Genomic DNA, 18993 nt, shown 5'->3' on the forward strand with positions numbered 1-18993 from the left:
GGCTTTTATCACTGAATATAATAGTCAATACAAAGAAATAGAAGGCATAGTGACCAAACACTGGGAAATTCTGTTGTCTGATGTGGAATTGAGTAAAATATTGCCGCAAAAACCTAAATTCATATATAGAAAAGCCCCAAATTTAAAGAACATTCTAGCCCCAAGTTGTGTGGAACCCCAAAAACAGGCCCCTAGATTTCAGGGGTGGCAGCGACCGGGATTTCACCCGTGTAGAGATTGTAAAGGGTGTAGGGAGGCTAGAGCTGGGAGGGTAACACACGTAAGGGGAAAATCCAATGGGAAGAATATAAAAATAAGGGACTTTATTACGTGTAATGACAGGTATGTCATATATGTGGCATGGTGTCCGTGCGGAACACAATATGTTGGAAGAACAACGAGACCATTGAAAGAAAGGATAGGGGAGCACCTTAGGAATATTGCAAAGGGACTGATGAGCCATAGTCTATCGGCCCATTTTAAAAAAGTACATAATAGTAATCCGTCACTTCTGACCTTCTGTGGGGTTGAAAAGATTACGAGACCATGGAGAGGGGGGGATATGGTGAGGGAGGTCTCACAGAGGGAAACGAGGTGGATATACCTCTTGGACACCTTGAAACCAAGGGGACACAATGCTGAAATAGACTTGGTTTGTTTTCTAGCAGATGATTAGGGGTGGGGGGAATCTTGAAATTGATTTGGTCAGTTTCCTTTTAGACGATTTGGGGTAGGGGGGATGCCTCCAGGATTTGAATCCCAATCTCCTAACCCACTCCTGGTTAGGAGGGGTATATTTCACTTATTGTTTTTGTTATGATATTTGCACTAGTAAGGGGGTTTAGAGTGAAGTTTTTGACCAAGAGAGGGGGGGAGGGGTTGAGAGGGAACCATACACTTAATAAGGGCACAGTTTGGAGTTATCACTTTAAGGAATGAGGGAGACTGTACCCTGGAGGCAGCCCTACCTATATGAAATAAAGAAATGAATAATATATCTGCATAAAGAGAATTTAATTGTTTGTAAAATTTTGCAATGATGTTAATATTGCTGGAATTGGTGTAGTAGGAATAAGAGTCGCTAGGTGGCCATCCCATGCACGTGTGATGAATACGTGCATATGCTCTGAGGGCGGTGGGCGTTCTGCCCTGTGTTGGGGGGCGGGGTGGTGGATTGCCTAATAGGTATGGTGATTGGGATGGCTTTGGAGCGCACACGTAAGTGTAGGGAGAGGCGCTGGGTTGAGAGAGAGGTTGCTGTGGCAACCATTGGTGTTGTGGGAGGGAGGAGCCACGTGCCGCAGTAGCGGCAGGGAGGGTGAACACGCGCGCTGACTGCGCGGCTAGTGACGTTCCCGGCCATAAGTAATGTGGATAAAGAGAGTGGTAGCCATGGTTACCACGAAGCGGGAGGGTGGAGTAATGTGCCGCGTCAGCGGCGGAGAGGCTGGGAACGCGCGTTGTACGCGCGGTGAGCTGGGGCTGAGTAGAAGAAGGGAGGGAGTGCATGAACACACCCTCCCGCATTGACAGACCTTATGAGGATACACCCACTGCCAGTTTGAACCACACTGGGACGCAGGAAGTCTGGAAAGGGGGATGCTTCCGGTTTTCGGAATGCAGGCATTGGATGAAGGGCTTCACTTCCGGGTTAGAGAGGCAGGGGCCATTTTAGCAAAGGGTATTTAAGACAGACAGGTGCAGGCCGCGCTAGCTTCTGAGGAGTCGCCTAAAGCGACGAAACCGGTCAAGTACACGCGGCCTTATCACCATCCAGGGGGAGAACGTGGACGCAGAGGGGAAGGCGTTAGAAACAGCGCTCTACAGCCAACCCGGTGGCCAACGTTTGGGGTAGAGCCCATAAAAACTCTATGCGAACATACCCTGGATGTGTTTGTAAGTGTGCAATCTTTTTATTAATAAATATTTTTATGCAATTTTACGCTATGGGAGCTCTGGTATATGTCTTTTGAGGTGAAAGAACCAGCAATTGATACAGAAAGTGGAGAGGAGGTGACATCCATTTCAACGGCAGGGGGCGGCCAGATGACCCCATAAGCGCTGTAGACCCATCTAATCGAGGGTCTCTTATAACGGTGAGTGGCCACTGCTTGGGGTGTGGTGGTGGTGTCTCACTGAAGCGGAGAATTCTGACGTGACCCTGAATAGGAAGAGTGACGGATACCACTTGGAGTGTGGAATACAGTTGTTGATGTTCTTGTGCGCAGCCATTGTTTGAGACTTTATTGATTGCTATTGTGTAAAGCAGCGCACCACCGAAAGAAATTACACCCATATAGATATCAGCGCAGTTTTTTGGAGATTTTATTGTGTATAACAAGAGTCCAGATAAAACACACCACAGCTAAGAGCAAAGAAGACTATGTGGAAAAATGGAGGAGTGAAATAAAACAGTCACAAAAGCTAGCCATACCAGTCTCTACAAAGAAAATATAAAATGGCCCCATACCTGGAAAAGCTGCAAAACTCTCAAGAGAGGAAAATCCTGAGTGTCTACAGATTGAGTGCTCACAACCACGAAATAGAGTCTGGGAGACACAGACAGACGTACAAACCCAGGGAGGAGAGACTTTGCCAACACTGTGAGCAGAAGACCCTTGAGGATGAAAGCCACTTCCTGCTGCACTGCCCCAAATATACTGCAACCAGGCACACTTACTTTAAGAAATTGTTGGAACTATTCCCAGACTTTCTCACACTAGAAGATGAGAGAAAAACATATATCCTACTAGGAGAAGAGGAATCCACAGTGACAATCGCTGCACACTATGTCACAGCATGCCACAGACTGAGAAGAGCATAACGGAACTGTAAACCTAAAAAAATGTCCACAGACTGCTTAGCCATTGTCCCCCTACCCCACCCCCTCCCATGTCCCCTATTTCCCCTTGCTTTGGCAATACCTGTAATGAATCTTGGTCATGCCAATAAAGCTATCTTTGATTTGATTTGTGTTCTTCCTGGTAAAGGACACCTGAACTGAGAGAAATATGGAGGCTGTCATATTTATATCCTTTTAACAATACTAGTTGCCTGTCTGTCCTGCTGATCTCCTTGGCTGCAATAGTGTCTGGATCACACACCTGAAACAAGCATGCAGCTAATCCAGTCAAACTCCAGTTAGAGCACATCATTTGCATGTTTGTTCAGGGTCTATGGCAAAGAGTATGAAAGGCAGAGGCTTAGCAGGACAGCCAGGCAATGTGCATCATTTAGAATAAAATAAATATGACAGCCTCCATATCCCTCTCAGTTCAGGTGTGATTTAAGCAAGACATCACTGTTAAAGTGTACCTAAGATGGTACGCTGGCCCTTATTTATACTTATCTGGGGCATCGTTCAGCCCCATGAGCACCGTGGCTTCCCTTGCCGACCTTTTCAGCCCCTTTGTTCTGGCGCTACAACTCCCAGTACTCTGGTGAGTTGCAACCAGTCGAGGGCTTCTGCGCATATGTGGCATGGCCACGCGTGCGCCCCCGCCACGCTCCCATCCACTGAAGCGCCCAGGCTCAGAATGCTCCAGGGGACGAGAGCGCGACAAGGGGTGCGCATGTGTCCGAGCCGTGCATGTGCAGAAGGCCGTGACTGCCTGGATTACAGGGAGTCATTGCGGCAGAACGGAGGTGCTGAAGAGGACAGCGAGGAAGGTCATGGTACTCATGGGTCTGGAGGAAGCCCCAGGTAAGTATAAATAAGGGCTAGTGAACCATCTTAGGTTCACTTTAAGTTACCTGAACAGGGAGGATTTAGAATCTGCAAATGTCTTTCTGCTTTTTGTCTTTTACATACTCCTAGTGGTTCTGGGCCACTACGAGCTTACTGGGTATTCTGTAACAAATGTGTACTTTTGATAGGTATCTTTTGTTAGCATGAATAGCATAGAAAGGGGTTACAGCCTCTCTAATGTTCTTAATACATTTAACTTTCCTTTGAGCCCCCCTGGCTTTAATTTGAGCCCTGAAGGTCCCAGAACAGTAAGTGAATATCACAGCTCTAACTTTTCCATCATGTATACAAAAAATGTTTTACAGGTTGCTGTCTCTGTACAAGAGATTTACTCATTTCCTTTCAAGACAGGAAATACTTAAGTTTATTCCAAAGTAAGATGTTACCCCTGTCTACGCTACTCAAAACTATATATTTTTCCCCTTGGAGATGGTGGTTAGTCAGGTTTTTAATAGCAAAGCAATGGGTAAATACCAGGCATTAATTGGACCACCATGTTTTTGTGCTAACCCATTCAAATTTACTCCAGAGTATTTTTATATTGTGCCTTTATAACTCCAATAATGGTGACATACATTAATTCACTATAAATAAGCTCAGAATATAGAAGTACTAACCATATATGGGCAAACTTGCGATCCCGGACCAAATATTAACTCACATTGCTTGTTGACATTGTATAGGACACCCGGAAGTTGTTGAGGTAAAGAGTAAGCTCTTGAGACAGGCTCATCCAGCAGACATTCGCCATATCCTGTGCTGAAAGGTAACAGATGCAGAATCAGCACTGTGCAAGGTCTCATTTGGCTACAATTGGAAAAATTAGCGAATCTGTGGACTCTTCTGAAATGTTGTGTTCCTCAGAAACAAATAAGTCAAGTAATATAAAACTTGTGAACTGAGTCTATCTACACACTTCACTTCACAATATTCAGATATCTGTGGAACTAGAACCTTTTATTTTAAAGTGAACCCGAGGTGAGAGTGATATGGAGGCTGCCATATTTATTACTTTTTAAACAATACTAGTTGCCTGGTAGCCCTGCTGATCTATTTGGCTGCAGAAGTGTTTGAATTACACAGAAACAAGCATGCAGCTAATATTGTTAGTTATGACAATATTGTCAGAAACACTTGATCTGCATATGCTTGTTCAGGGTTTGTGGCTAAAAGTATTAGAGATCAGCAGGACAGCCAGGCAACTGGTATTGCTTAAAAGGAAATAAATATGGCAGCCTCCATATTACCCTCACCTTGGGTTCACTTTAAACAATCTTTAAACAATTTTTAATTGGTGTATTAGTGCATTGGTGTATTTAGTCTAATTTCAACTTATCTTTAAACTAAATGGACAAGAAAAATGATTTTGACTTATCAGAATTCAAACAAAGTAACTGTCATAATGACATAAAATCATCAACATGACATGTTTAATTCAGCTACTAGTTAAATTGTTAAATATTGATAATGACATTGATATTAGGATTATAGAAACATCCAGGGTTAGCATCAGAAAATGTCACTGTCTTGGCTTATGTGGTTCAGGGCTCTTTGACCTGAATTCACTAAACTATGGTAAAATTGCCATACACTGCCTTGGCACAGCAATCTTATCGCAATTTAGTGCTTCAGATCAGGTCCTTTCACACTAAATGCCATGTAATAATAAAATTATTAATAATATTAATAATAATAATTAGGGATGGTCGGAATGCCAATTTCCGATTCCGCAGTAATTCCGCATTCCGTCATGTATCAATTACCGATTCCGCTTTCCGCTACCAATTTCCGCATTCCGATTCGCGGAAATTCCGCCCGACTTTAACATCGATTTTTTAAAAAACTATAAGGTCTTTTTGAAAACTTTTTTTTGCATCTTGTTCAGAAGATTCTGTTTAATAAACCCTGAAATTTGGTGTTTCTAGGAATTACGGCGGCTTTGCTATTAACCGCTAAAGTCAGCGAATTTTTACTGTAATGTAAAATGCAGAAAATAGGCAGATGCAGATTTTCTGCATTTTACATTACAGTAAAAATCCGCCGACTTTAGCGGTTGATAGCAAAGCCCCCTTAAGTCCTATGCTACGTACACACATGTGACAACGATCGTACGTTGTCAACGACGAACGATCTTTTAATTGACGAAAGAACAACCGAAGTAAAGTTAGTTGTAAAAAGTGTGTAACGATCACATCGTTAGAACGAACGTTACACCACGTAAAAGCACTTAATGCGCTTGCGCATAAAATTGTAAAGTTCCTTGGAGAAAAAGAGAAATGCGCATGTCCAGCCTGGTACGAACGATCGTTTCCAACGATGTACCACTTTTGCTAACGATCGTCGGTGGTAAAAATCTGCCAAGACAGAACTTTGTTTTGTAGCGATTTGCCTCGTTCGTCGTTTGCCTTAATAGTCGTTAGTTCGTTTTTTGTAACGATCGTCGTTGGTAAAGATCGGGGAACGATCGTTACAAACGACTATAGTCGCATGTGTGTACGCACCTCTAGAAACACCAAATTTTCAGGGTGTATTAAACTGAATCTTGTGAACAATATGCAAAAAAAGTTTTCAAAAAGACCTTACAGTTTTTGAGAAAATCGATGTTAAAGTCGGGTGGAATTTGCGCGATTTCCGGCGGAAATTTCCGCGATTTCCGGTGGAAATCCGCCTACAGCACTTGCATTACCGATTTCCGCATTCCGATGCGGAAATGCAATTTCCGATCAGAATTTCGGAAATTGCATTTCCGCGGAAACCAAATGAGCATCCCTAATAATAATGTAATCTGTTTCTGTGATAAGTAACTAGACTAGAATGATTCGTTTTGCAACTTGTTACAGCAACAGTTTTCTGATAAATAACTAGGCAGGTCTAGTTTTACTAGACCTGCCTAGTTATACTACATATACTGTAGTCTTTGAAAAATGTGTCTACAAAGTAACCTCTCCAAAAATTCATTTTTATATTACATAAAACCCTATGTTCTATTACATAACACACTATGTTACATAAAACACTATGATCACCTGGATCTAAAGTTTACACATTTTTAGGTGATCTTTATTTAGTAGCAACAGTCGTTTAGTTATATAGAACATTGTGGGATGTGCAAAAAAGGTTTAAAAAACTAGTTACTAGTTCCAGTGTAAATTAGAGAGCCTTCAATGTAAGGCAGAGTTCACACATATTAAAATTTGCATGCGTTTTGGAAATGTGCAAAAATCCCCACAACCCAATGAAAGTCAATGGAGAATCACACTTCTTCTAAAATTGGCGCTTCGCAGTTCGCGTGTGTAAAATAAACGGACTTCTTACAGCATAAATGTCCACATTGCATGCAAATTCCCATTGACTTTCATTAGCTGTTCTGATAAAAAGCATGCAAAAATGTGCATACAAATGCAAATGTAAATATGAAAAATGCAAGTGAAAAAACTTTGTTTTCTGCAATGATAAGTGTGAACCTGCCTAAGGCTCTCTATTATTGTTGCAAGGATTGGAAGGTAGTAGGGTAAAAAATTACCATGGTGGTTTTGCATGGGGGGGGGAGACCAAAAATCATCCATACTCGCAGATGAGTGCAATGAGGCACATCCTCCTGACCACACACACAGATCAGAGGTTTTTAATATCAATTAAATAAAATCTAAACCACATAGCAAACAAGCAAAGGGGGCACCAGGAAAATTCCTATTGTCATTAATTTACTCTGAGAGTATTTAATAATGGGGAATTACACAGTCTTTACACCAAAGCTAGGCTCAGTTACTAGATGACCATTGTCATCAAGCCAAAAGCATTTGCATGCCCAGTACAATAAAACTTCTGAATCAATGATACTGTTTAAAGAGGGTCTTCCTGCGCTGCAGAATTTTAAGCACAGGCATTTAAAGAGAATCTGTATTGTTAAAATCGCACAAAAGTAAACATACCAGTGCATTAGGGGACATCTCCTATTCCCCTCTGTCACAATTTCGCCGCTCCCCGCCGCATTAAAAGTGGTTAAAAACAGTTTTAAAAAGTTTGTTTATAAACAAACAAAATGGCCACCAAAACAGGAAGTAGGTTGATGTACAGTATGTCCACACATAGGAAATACATCCATACACAAGCAGGCTGTATACAGCATTCCTTTTGAATCTCAAGAGATCATTTGTGTGTTTCTTTCCCCCCTGAGGGGGGGAGTGCATAGCAGAACCACAACACTGAAGAACTTGGCAGCCTTCCAGACACAGGCTGACAAGTCTGACAAGGGAAAGATACATTGATTTATTACAGAGACTGTGATAGTACAAAGTGCTGCAGTAAGCCAGAACACATTAGAATAGCTTTTGGAACTTGTAGGATGATAAAAAACAGGATGCAATTTTTGTTACGGAGTCTCTTTAAGTAAAGTGCCTGCTGTGCCATTGTTGCTTGAAGAGAACAGCTTTACAGGAGCAGTGAATCATCTGCTGAGGCCTGGCTTCCTGTAACTGTCCAGGTATCCCCTCACACTGTCATACCAGAGCACAATCTCCAATTAGAAACTCCTCGGCCAGCATGAGACCATTGGTTGCTGTGGTTACCCTGTGTCCACAGCCATGGAATGCTCAGCAATTGTTGCCAAAGGACTGCGATTACTGCTTTTATTATGGAATTCAGCATGTGTAATAATTTATTAGTGTGGGCGGACTGTCCTTATGTATCACGTTAAGTGATCTCTATGGAGAACCATATTACAATGGCAGACCACCATGGCACTTAGATGTGCTCCACAGATTGTACATACCTACCGTATATTCAAAAGAATGGTAATATAAACCAACTGCATTACAATGCTAAAAACCTTAAAGCAAACCTGTATAAACTTACCTTCATGAGCACACAATGCCTAGTAGGCTACAAATCATACAGCTGTCCCACTGGAGCTTTGAATTACAAAAAAAAAACATTCTCCTGGGACTCTGTAGAACTGTACATTTATTACTAGCGCCTGTAAATACGTGTGCCAGACGTTGATGACTGTTCGAATATCGGTAATGTGATATTACTGATATTCTACTATTGGTATCTGGAGTTCAGCTATATAATAGTTAATCCTCTGCGCCCAACTTAATCAGCAGGCACCGCCAAAGCCGCATAAGGGGCTTGATTCACTAAAACAAATAGCACGCCTTATCAAAGTTAACATGCCTTATCAAAGTTAACATGCCTTATCAGCGTAGCATAGCGAGCACTACGAACCCGCAGGGGCTCAGGGCAGGACGAGTGGAGCTCTCGTCATTGCCAATTAGCAGGCAAAAGTTCGTAGCGCTCACTATGCTACTCTGATAAGGCGTGTTAACTTTGATAAGGCATGCTAACTTGGATAAGGCATGCTATTTGTCTTAGGGCCCTTTTCCACTACACAGCTGAATCGCAAAATCGCAAATCGCTAGTGATTTTTAAATCGCTAGGGTTGTTACTTTATCATAGAAATCATGAGAAGTATTTTCCACTATAGTGATTCGATTTGGAAATCGCAAATCGCAATCGCTTTTTTTCAATAAATACAATAAATAAATAAATTTGTGATTGCGATTGCTAGTGGAAAAGAGCCCTTAGTGAATCAAGCCCATTGTGTCTATGGCAGTGCCTAATTTAACAATCAGGCTGTGCGTCCAAATTAATTGCTTTAAAGCGGTATAAAACCCTGACATAATATTCAATAAAAACACATTTTCCTACTTTTTATATGCCATACGGTTATCATATTTGTATTTGTGCATAAGTATTATTATCCATTTAGAAATTACAAGTTCCCAAAAGTACAGTTTTTTGCTTTGTGAGCTGACTTTGCATTTTATTTATAACTGGTTTTATTCATTATGTATTGAAGGCAGAAATGCTTTGAGTTTCTGTCTGTGTCCAGAATAGTCTGCACAGTCAGAGAATGTGTCACATTCCTTACTTGATACAATTAAGTAAACCCAAGATAACATTATCTACACTTCGGATGCGTCCAGATTTCTCTGCACTGAACACTGTGTGTGACCCTTTGAATGCTGTTCTAATAAAAAAAAATACTGGTTGTATATAATATGCTGTAAATAATTTTTTAGAGCAGCAAGAAGAAATGCTGGGTTTCATATCGCTTTAAGTGCAGATTGCTTTGTTAGAATTAGAGTAATACGCCCAAACATACAATTTGAAAAGGTAGGAAGAAGTGATCACTCCTTTGGTTTGGTTCTTTGTGGAGGGTTCAATATAACACTCCATTCATCTTTCTCCAATTACAGGAGGATTTGATTAGATGCCTTATGCCTTAAGCTAAGTACCCAGGAGAAGATCATGGCTCGGGGATCTCCTCCAATGAACGGTCGTTCCGGTTCCATCTGGCTGAATCTGCAATAGGCATTTGCACCATCAAAAACAAACGATTGTGTAAACTATTGTTTAAATTATCACAGCAAATCCCGTGAAAGTAAATGAAGATTGTATTGATCCTCAAGGATTTAATACAACATGGCAGTTGTTCAAAAACGAGCGATTGCTGCGGGTGGTGTGCTCTGTAAGACATCGTCTTACAAATTTTTGTTAAATAATGTGGCGCGATATCGTAGGAAAAATTTTTTGTCATGAAAAATAGTTAGGAAAAATCGTGCTGTGGGTATGGGCCTTAAGCTCTTCAGGATGAAGAAGACAATATACAGTAATTATCTCTGCTGCAACGCACCATCTCTACATACAGCTATAAGAGGTAGGAAAAGCCACAAGAGCTGTCAAAGGAGCAATGATGTGCCTGCTCATCCCCAATTTTATAAATGTTATTTGGAGGTTGGCTTTTTATTTTAAGAATTAAGTGTGCATTCGGACGAGGTGTTAGAGGAAGTTTGTAGGTGTTTATACCCTGTTTTTAGCATCCAATAGCAGTTATCTAGCTACCTGTCTTATTCACTAAGTGCATCCTACTTTCAAGGTTTCCTCCTTGCACTGACACAAGGAAGCAGATTATCGGGAAGGAAATGACCACATTCATCACATAGGTATTTAAATTAAAAGTGCAATTACACTTACCCAAAATGCCATTCGTTTCTTAGCCCCCTACAGGCCCCCAGTACCAGATTCCCAACATCTACAGCCACAGTTGCCACAGGCCTTGTGATCATAGGAGTCAACAGAGTCAACATTTGCCTTTTTTACTTGATGTGGCTGTATGCCTTTCAGCCCCTAGGTGGCGCTACTAAGTAAAAAATAGACAACCTACTGGCAAGTCTATCAAATAAACAAATAGAGTGGCCTGACCAGGCACACAAAACAAATGTATTAGTTACTTAATTATTTCAATTGAAAAAAAGACATCCTACCATCAAGTTCAACCAGAAAATATGGTAGCATATGGGGTATGCAGATACCCAGAGTAGCTGGCATACTTTTTTTGAAATCTCTTAAAACTTAAATGGATACCAACCAACAGGAAAAAGGAGGGTCAAAGAGAGGGAAGTTCCTGCTTCAAGAATGATCCAGCCTAGGCTGGAGACCATGAATTCTTCAAAGGATAAATGATTTTCAAGATATCTTATTAAAAACTGAGCCTTAAAAAAGTTGTTGTGTTGCCAAGTGAAGGGATTATAGCTGATACATTTTTGTAGCCTATAGTAAGCCTCTTCTACAGTAGGCAGACCAACCTACTTATTACTCACTGGGGTGCCAAACTCAGCATCTACACAACAGATAAATCCTTGTGCTGAGTATTATTGAGCTGGAAACGTATTTTATTTTTAAACAAATCTGGAACTAACTTTGAGGCAGGGATCACACTTTCCTCTGCATTTTTCCATGCAACTTTGGGGTTTCCAGTGCTCTGCAAGTTTGTTTTTCCATCGGCAATTTCTTATATTGCAGTGAAATACAGTATATTGTAATTGGGAATGTACTTGTGCAGAAAAAAAGCAGAAAGCTGTCTGATTTAAAAATCGTATGGAAACGGAATGTGCGCAAAGTAAAAAAGTTTACAATTCCTGAGCGGGCCATTGACGTCAATGATGATTGCGGTGGTGCACGATTTGCCGCATGCAGCAAAATCCAGCAAGTGGGACCCTTGCCTAAAGCAAACCTGTTACAGAGGTAAATAAGCAGTCAAATTGCTTCTGCAGTCCCAGAAAAAAAAGCTTGCTGAAGTCAACATGTAAACAATAAATCCAACACCCATAACAATAAAAGAGCAAAACTTCACAAGATGAAGTTATTTGGCCAAATGTGCCTTTCACGAAAGTCAAAATGAACAAATTTACATCAGTAGTCTGTAGCATTGGCACTACTGCTCCTTTTCACATGCAGTTCACATACTATTATATATTTCATTATACTGTAGTTTAAACTCTCTGGGTTTGTGACCGTTTTATAATTTTTGAAATGTTTGGTTTGCCAATGCACTACAAGATTGATGGAGCAGAACTTACTCTAGAAACCGTGTTATATACTTTCTGCTGCATTTGGACCACATCCAGGGAGTAGTGTAAAAATTGAGCGTTGGAGCCATTACATTTTGTTGGTTTTTGCCCCCTTCTTCTTTACATTTATTGCTATCATCATGTGGCATGTTGAATCTGAAACAACAAACAAGACCAAAAAACAACAACAAAAACAATCAGCAGAACACTCAAGTAAAAAACAATTTTCATGTCCCATGTAGGTAGCAAAGCAGCTCTGAGTGTTATTAAATACTGTTCACACAAAATGTGTATATTCAAGTACGGCTTGCATGGCTTTCCCATATCTACCAACTTTTCGAGATAAGAAAGAGAGATACATTTAAGACACTCCCTTGCCACATCTTTAACCCCCACCACACCCCTAATCATAAATACCACATAGAATTTATAAGCAAAAGATGTAGTTTTATCATTCAAGGCATACTGGTCCTTTTTATCATCCTAAGTTTTGACTCATATTAACATTTGAAAACATGAAATATTAATTCATAGGATGGGAAAAAGTCAATAAAACACATTTTTTCAGTAAAGAATACACGCATTTACATAGATGTATATCAGTCCTGAAAGAGAGATAAATGAAGAAGAAAGAGGGACAGAGGATTTGGTTCCCAAAGAGGGACTGTCCCTCCAATAAAGGGACAGTTGGGAACTATGCTTTCCTCTCGTTGTTCTGATCGCCTTCTACAATCCAGACGTACTCATAGGTTAATTTGCTTCCTGGTAAGACTATGAAAGTGACATTAAACCTCAAGTTCTTTTATAGTCAGGAACTGATGTGGTATGGAACAATCTTCCCATCAAAAAATATATAAATTAAAGGACAACAATAATTCTAACTTGTCTTCATACAAAGCTTTGCCACACCTATCTGTGTGAATCAGTGGTTGCGTGTTTGCTATTGTATGCATGTTTGTTTTATTTATGATTAAATAAATGTATCCAGGACAGCCTGCGTTTATTTTTTAATAAAAGATCTTTACAGTGATTGAAGACTATAAATCTTCAACTGCTATTTACTCATATCTCTGCTATTCTGAATGGTATGTCCCCGGTGATGGCTGTAACCATTTACCACTTAATAGCTGGCAATAAAAAAAATTGATCACTTATGATATCCCCTCTGGAGATGCCTTAGTAAATTGGAGCCAACTTGTGAATAAGGCCAGGGGCACACTAGAAATTGCAAAGGACTATCAGCACTATCACAATCCCTAGTGTCTACTGTAAGTGTTTTTGTTGGTGATTTGTGCTGCGTTTTCCATCATTTAAAGAAACTCATATAGTATGTGTTGGAGCCCAAATGTTTACAAAATGCTGCATGTCCTGCCTTAGCGACTTCCAAAAACGCAAACACTCTATTGACTTATACTACCAAAGTGTTTTTGAAAGCACCGGCAATTGTCAGAGCATCAAAAAAGCGCACAAAATCGCTCTAGTGTGCCCTAGCTCTTACAAGGTGCGCCAGGAACCTTGGGTATTAGAGGGCAGAAAATGTAATTTGATAGCAGATTTAAAGTATACTTGACCTAAGGCAAAGCAACATAAGGTGAGCACAGACATATCTGTGTGTGTTGTCCTTTCCTTTCTTCAGTTCCTCTTCAGTTGTCCTTTTCCCTTCTCATTGCCCTCCGTCATCATAATCACTTGAAAAATGTTACTTTTGGCTAAAATCAAATTCTCAGACAGAAAGAGGCAGATTTGCTGCATTTACTCCTTTCACCCTTCAATCCCCTCCTCTTCCCCATTTACTCCCCTTAAGTGGGCGGTGATGTGGAGGGAATGGAAAGTGATTGGAGGGAACATTAATGCAAGGTTGTCTCTTCCTGTTTGAAAATTTAAGGGAAAGTCACATTTTTCATGAAGTAATTACAGAGATCGGGTGGAGTGGGGAGATGAATGGGCAATGGACAGAGGTGTGTGGAACCAGCATGAATATACCTGGTAGAAAGCTTTGTCTTGGATCAGGTATACTTTAAGTATCTATATCATTACATTTGTTTTTATATAAGGTTCTGATGTCCAACCTGCAGCATTTTAGTATCTCCCATGCTCTTCCAGCCTGACCCACTAGTAAAAACTCCAGCATCAACCTGTTACAACATCTTTTTTTTAAGAACATGTAGCCATACAGCCCATTCTTATGTGCAGCTTGAGCCCAAAGCTTTTGGGTAGCATGCAGATTGTTTTATTAATAAAGTAAACATTTTTTTTTACTGAATGTGTTCAAGTCATAATGTACACTGAATAAAAATATAGCCTAAAGACATGTATCTACTAGATGCATTTTTTGCGTGTTGTGCATGCAAAAATGCATTAGAGCTGACAGCCCTTGTTAGTCGTGTGCGGAAAAAAACTTTTCTGTTAACGAACTGGCCCTTATTCAGTTCTCTTTTTCTCCTAAGTTTTCTCCTAGGAGATAACTTTTTATCTTCTGTTTAAAATAACTTTTCCTCACTCTGCAACTGAAAACATCACCAAAAAGTGGGTGAAAAAGTGCTGTCAAAATTAGTCTGCACATTTTCCTGCTTGCTGGTGGCTTAAAGGGCATTTTATTGATGAGGTATGAAAATATCACCTAGGAGAAAATGTAGGAGGAAAGTGAATTGAATAAGAGCCAAAGGCTGATGCATTTTAAAGGAAACCTGAGGTGAGAGGGATATGGCGGCTGCCATATTTATTTCCTTGTAAACAACGCCAGTTGCCTGGCAGCCCTGTTGATCTTCTATTGTACAGTTGTAGAGAAGCGCCAATAGTATAAAAGGAGGTAAAACGTTGTTTAAAAAGAACACGGGGGGGTTAGTGGTGGACTTACCTCCCCAAAGTAGACACAAAATGCGGTTGATAATTTCAACAAATAAATAATTTATTTACATACTCCGGGTGGGTGCAATGCATTTCGTGGGCATATCCCACTTCATCAGGCATGCGTTCTAAATCAAAGCTTAGCGCCTCTCTCTGTTGATCTTCTAGCATAAATAGTAGCTAAATCAAACCCTGGAACAAACATATGGCTAATCTAGTCAGCTGGGTCAGAGCACCTGATCTGCTGCATGCTTATTCAGGGTCTAAGGCTAAAAGCATTAGAGACACAGGATCAAGAGGACTGCCAGGCAACTGGTATTAATTAAAAGGAAAATATGGAAGCCTCCATATTCCTCTCACCTCAGGTTCCCTTTAACACATACATACACACAAAATGCAATAATAGCAATTCATATCTGTTATTGTTAAGATTTATCTGAAAGACGAGAATATTTACATGAAACATACACATGTCCAAGCTCATGTGCTATGGTAAACGCTGTGCTCAGCCCATTGTCTTCACTTATAGAGCAACTTCTATATGGATCACACACTGTGCCCAGTTCTGCTAAACCTGAAGGAGACAAAGGAAAGGCAAATAGAGCACATGAGCTCTCAAATACATTTTGGGTCAATATTCAAGGGCAGAAAATAATAGCTGTTTTACTTGCATGGGTTGGGTTAAAGGGACTCCGAGCAGTGCAGAAACTATGGAAAGATGCATATCATTTTAAAGCTCTTTTTCTCCTCTTTCCAATGATATATAAACCGCTGCCCTACGTCTTTTAGTTTTCGCTATTTTCACGATTGAAATTGCCGTAGCCACGATTTCAATCGCGAAAATAAAGAAAACTAAAAGGCATAGGGCCGCGGTTTAGGTGTCGCCAGAAAGAGGAGAAAGAGAGCTTTAAAATGATATCCATCTTTCCATAGTTACATTGTATTACACAGGGCGACTTTTTCTGCTGAATGGAGCTGCTGACACTGGGGAAAGTGTCGTCCTGTGTAATACAAGTAACTATGGAAAGATGGATATCATTTTAAAGCTCTCTTTCTCCTCTTTCGGCGACACCTAAACCGTCCCTCTACGCCTTTTAGTTTTCTTTATTTTTGCGAGTGAAATCGCGGCCGCGGCAATTTCAATCGCGAAAATAGCGAAAACTAAAAGACGTAGGGCGGCGGTTTATATACCATTGGAAAGAGGAGAAAGAGAGCTTTAAAATGATATGCATCTTTCCATAGTTTCTGCACTGCTCGGAGTCCCTTTAACCTCTCCTCTCCCTGCACTGTTTGTCACATGAATGCAGAATGCAGGTAACTGTTTGCTCAGCAGTACAGCAATAACATGCCCCAATTCCTCCAACCCATAGGGAATGAGTGTAATGCAATTACAACAAAGGGATTGAGAACCTTGTAAAAATATATGATAAATGCTTTAATAAAGGAGGTGATTATGTGGAGAAAAAAAATCAGAAGATAAATAAAATGTTTCCTTAACCACTTCGCCATATCTGGACGCATATATCCGTCCAGATAGGCAGTGGTGCTGCAGCCGTGTGGTGCGTGCGATCGGGCGCGCGCCCGCGCGCGCTCCCGCTGCCTCCCGCTGCCCCCCCCCGATCAGTGAATGGGAATATAATACCCATTTACCGATCTAAATCCCCGGCAGAAATACCGACGCTTTCTCATCAGAGAGCGTGGTATTTCTGCCCCCAGGAAACTTCTTCTCTTCTTTTTAGTTCCTAGATGCGACATCGTTCGCATCTAGGAATTTTTTGAATGTGGCCATCTTGTGGCCAAATAGTAAACTGCACCCACATACCTGTACTGAATAAAAAAATACATTACATTACATCTAAAATTGGCTATTTACCTCCCAAACTAAAATTACCCAAATACAGTTTTGTATTAAAAAAAAAAAAAAAAAAATTACAATAAAAAAAAAAAAACCTACATAAATAGTTACCTAAGGGTCTGAACTTTTTAAATATACATGTCAAGAGAGTATCTTATTAAATTTTTTAAAATTATAAGCTTGTAAATAGTGATGGACGCAAATTGAAAAAATGCACCTTTATTTCTAAATAAAATATCGGCGCCATAAATTGTGATAGGGATTTAATTTAAATGGTGTAATAAGCGGGACAAATGGGCACATAAAATGCATGGGTTTTAATTACTGTAGCATGTATTAATTTTAAACTATAATGGCCAAAAACTGAGAAATAATGATTTTTTTCCATTTCTATCTTAATCTTCCTGTTAAAATGTATTTACAGTAAAGTGGCTCTTAGCAAAATGTACTACCTAAAGAAAGCCTAATTAGTGGCGGAAAAAACGAGATATAGATCAATTAATTTTGATAAGTAGCGATAAAGTTATTAGCGAATGAATGGGAGGTGAACATTGCTCGGATGCATAAGATTTTCGAAGCTGTAGGCTGAAGTGGTTAATTGATTAAGTTAAAAAGTTCTTTACTTTCCGAATGACCTTCATATTTATGAAGAATGGCAATTTTTGTTGAAATTTGTCTGAAATTTTTTAAAATTTATTTTTTTATCACCACCTTTCCACAGGTTTATTATTTGTCAATTATAAGTGGTTGAACTGTGCTTTGGTCATTGGCGATAAGGCTGGAAAAGATGATGAAACATGTAAGGCGGTCCTCAGATGGAAGAGATTGTTACAACTTACATGCACAGTGTTTGTTCAGTGGAGGAGAATGGGGAACCCAGACTTTAGGAGTGGTGATTTAGGCATTGTTCATACCATAGGCGTTGCTATCCGCTTTTCAGCAATGCATATGGTCTGTGATCCGCAAGGACATTAGAAAAATAATGTTTTCTAATGTACAGCGTTCACATTTGCACGTTGCGGTAGTACATAATTTTGGAACGGATTGTTGCATGCATTTCTGTGCGCTGCGCTAAGGAACGCATTGCCAGGGCGTTTCTACGGCCGTGCGGCCCGTGCCGCTGCCCTGGGCGCAGAGGAAGGGGGGGCTCTGTGATAGCGGGGGGAGCCGGAGCCGCTGGGAGGGCAGTCCGACCTCTTCCTCCCTCTCCTCTCCCGGCCGCCCTCCGTGCTCCCCCCTTTGGACTGCAGCAGAGTTAGCGGGCAGGGAAGCGCTGCTATACACAGTTACTCACCTCCCTGGATCCGATCGCCGCTCACGCCCTGCTGGTCTCCTTTCTGCAATGTAGCCGCTGATACACACGTCACGCTGCTTCCAATGTAAACAGGAAGTAGCGTGTGTATCAGCGGCTACATTGCAGAGAGGAGACCAGCAGGGCGTGAGCGGCGATCGGATCCAGGGAGGTGAGTAACTGTGTATAGCAGCGCTTCCCTGCACGCTAACTCTGCTGCAGTCCGAGCGGGGAGCACGGAGGGCGGCCGGGAGAGGAGAGGGAGGAAGAGGTCGGGCTGCCCTCCCAGCGGCTCCGGCTCGACCCGCCATTATGAGGGGGCACCTACCTACTTAACCTATACTGGGCAAGCTACCTATCTATCCTATACAGGGGGGCACCTACCTAATCTAACCTGTACTCGGGGGCAGCTACCTATCTAACCTATACTGGGGAGCAGCTACCTATCTAACCTATACTGGGGGCAGCTACCTATCTATCCTATACTGGGGGGCACCTACCTAATCTAACCTGTACTGGGGGGCAGCTACCTATCTAACCTATACTGGGGGCAGCTACCTATCTAACCTATACTGGGGGGCAGCTACCTATCTAAGCTATGCTGGGGGGCAGCTACCTGTCTAACCTATGCTGGGGGGCAGCTACCTATCTAATCTATACTGGGGGCACATACCTAATCTAACCTATACTGGGGGCACCTACCTAATCTAACCTATACTGAGGGGCAGCTACCGAATCTAACCTATACTGGGGGGCAGCTACCTATCTAACCTATACTGGGGGGCAGCTACCTATCTAACCTATACTGGGGGCACTTATCTAACCTGTATTGGGGGCA

At 41.2% G+C, this 18993-nt stretch overlaps 1 protein-coding gene across 4 annotated transcripts in view; it reads right to left on the reverse strand.

Moving 5' to 3' along the window:
• Positions 1-18993, reverse strand: part of ADAMTS9 (ADAM metallopeptidase with thrombospondin type 1 motif 9) — a 421594-nt gene that overhangs the window by 300795 nt on the left and 101806 nt on the right. For all 4 annotated transcript variants that reach the window (XM_068253803.1, XM_068253802.1, XM_068253804.1 and 1 more), the window contains 3 exons: positions 15478-15583; positions 12172-12318; positions 4366-4507 (listed from right to left, as the gene is read on the reverse strand). In XM_068253803.1, coding sequence (XP_068109904.1) covers positions 4366-4507; positions 12172-12318; positions 15478-15583 — 395 coding nt within the window. The remainder of the gene's footprint in view (positions 1-4365; positions 4508-12171; positions 12319-15477; positions 15584-18993) is intronic.

The sequence above is a fragment of the Hyperolius riggenbachi genome, chromosome 9, assembly GCF_040937935.1.
Source record: "Hyperolius riggenbachi isolate aHypRig1 chromosome 9, aHypRig1.pri, whole genome shotgun sequence".
In the NCBI taxonomy this organism is placed as follows: Eukaryota; Metazoa; Chordata; class Amphibia; order Anura; family Hyperoliidae; genus Hyperolius; species Hyperolius riggenbachi.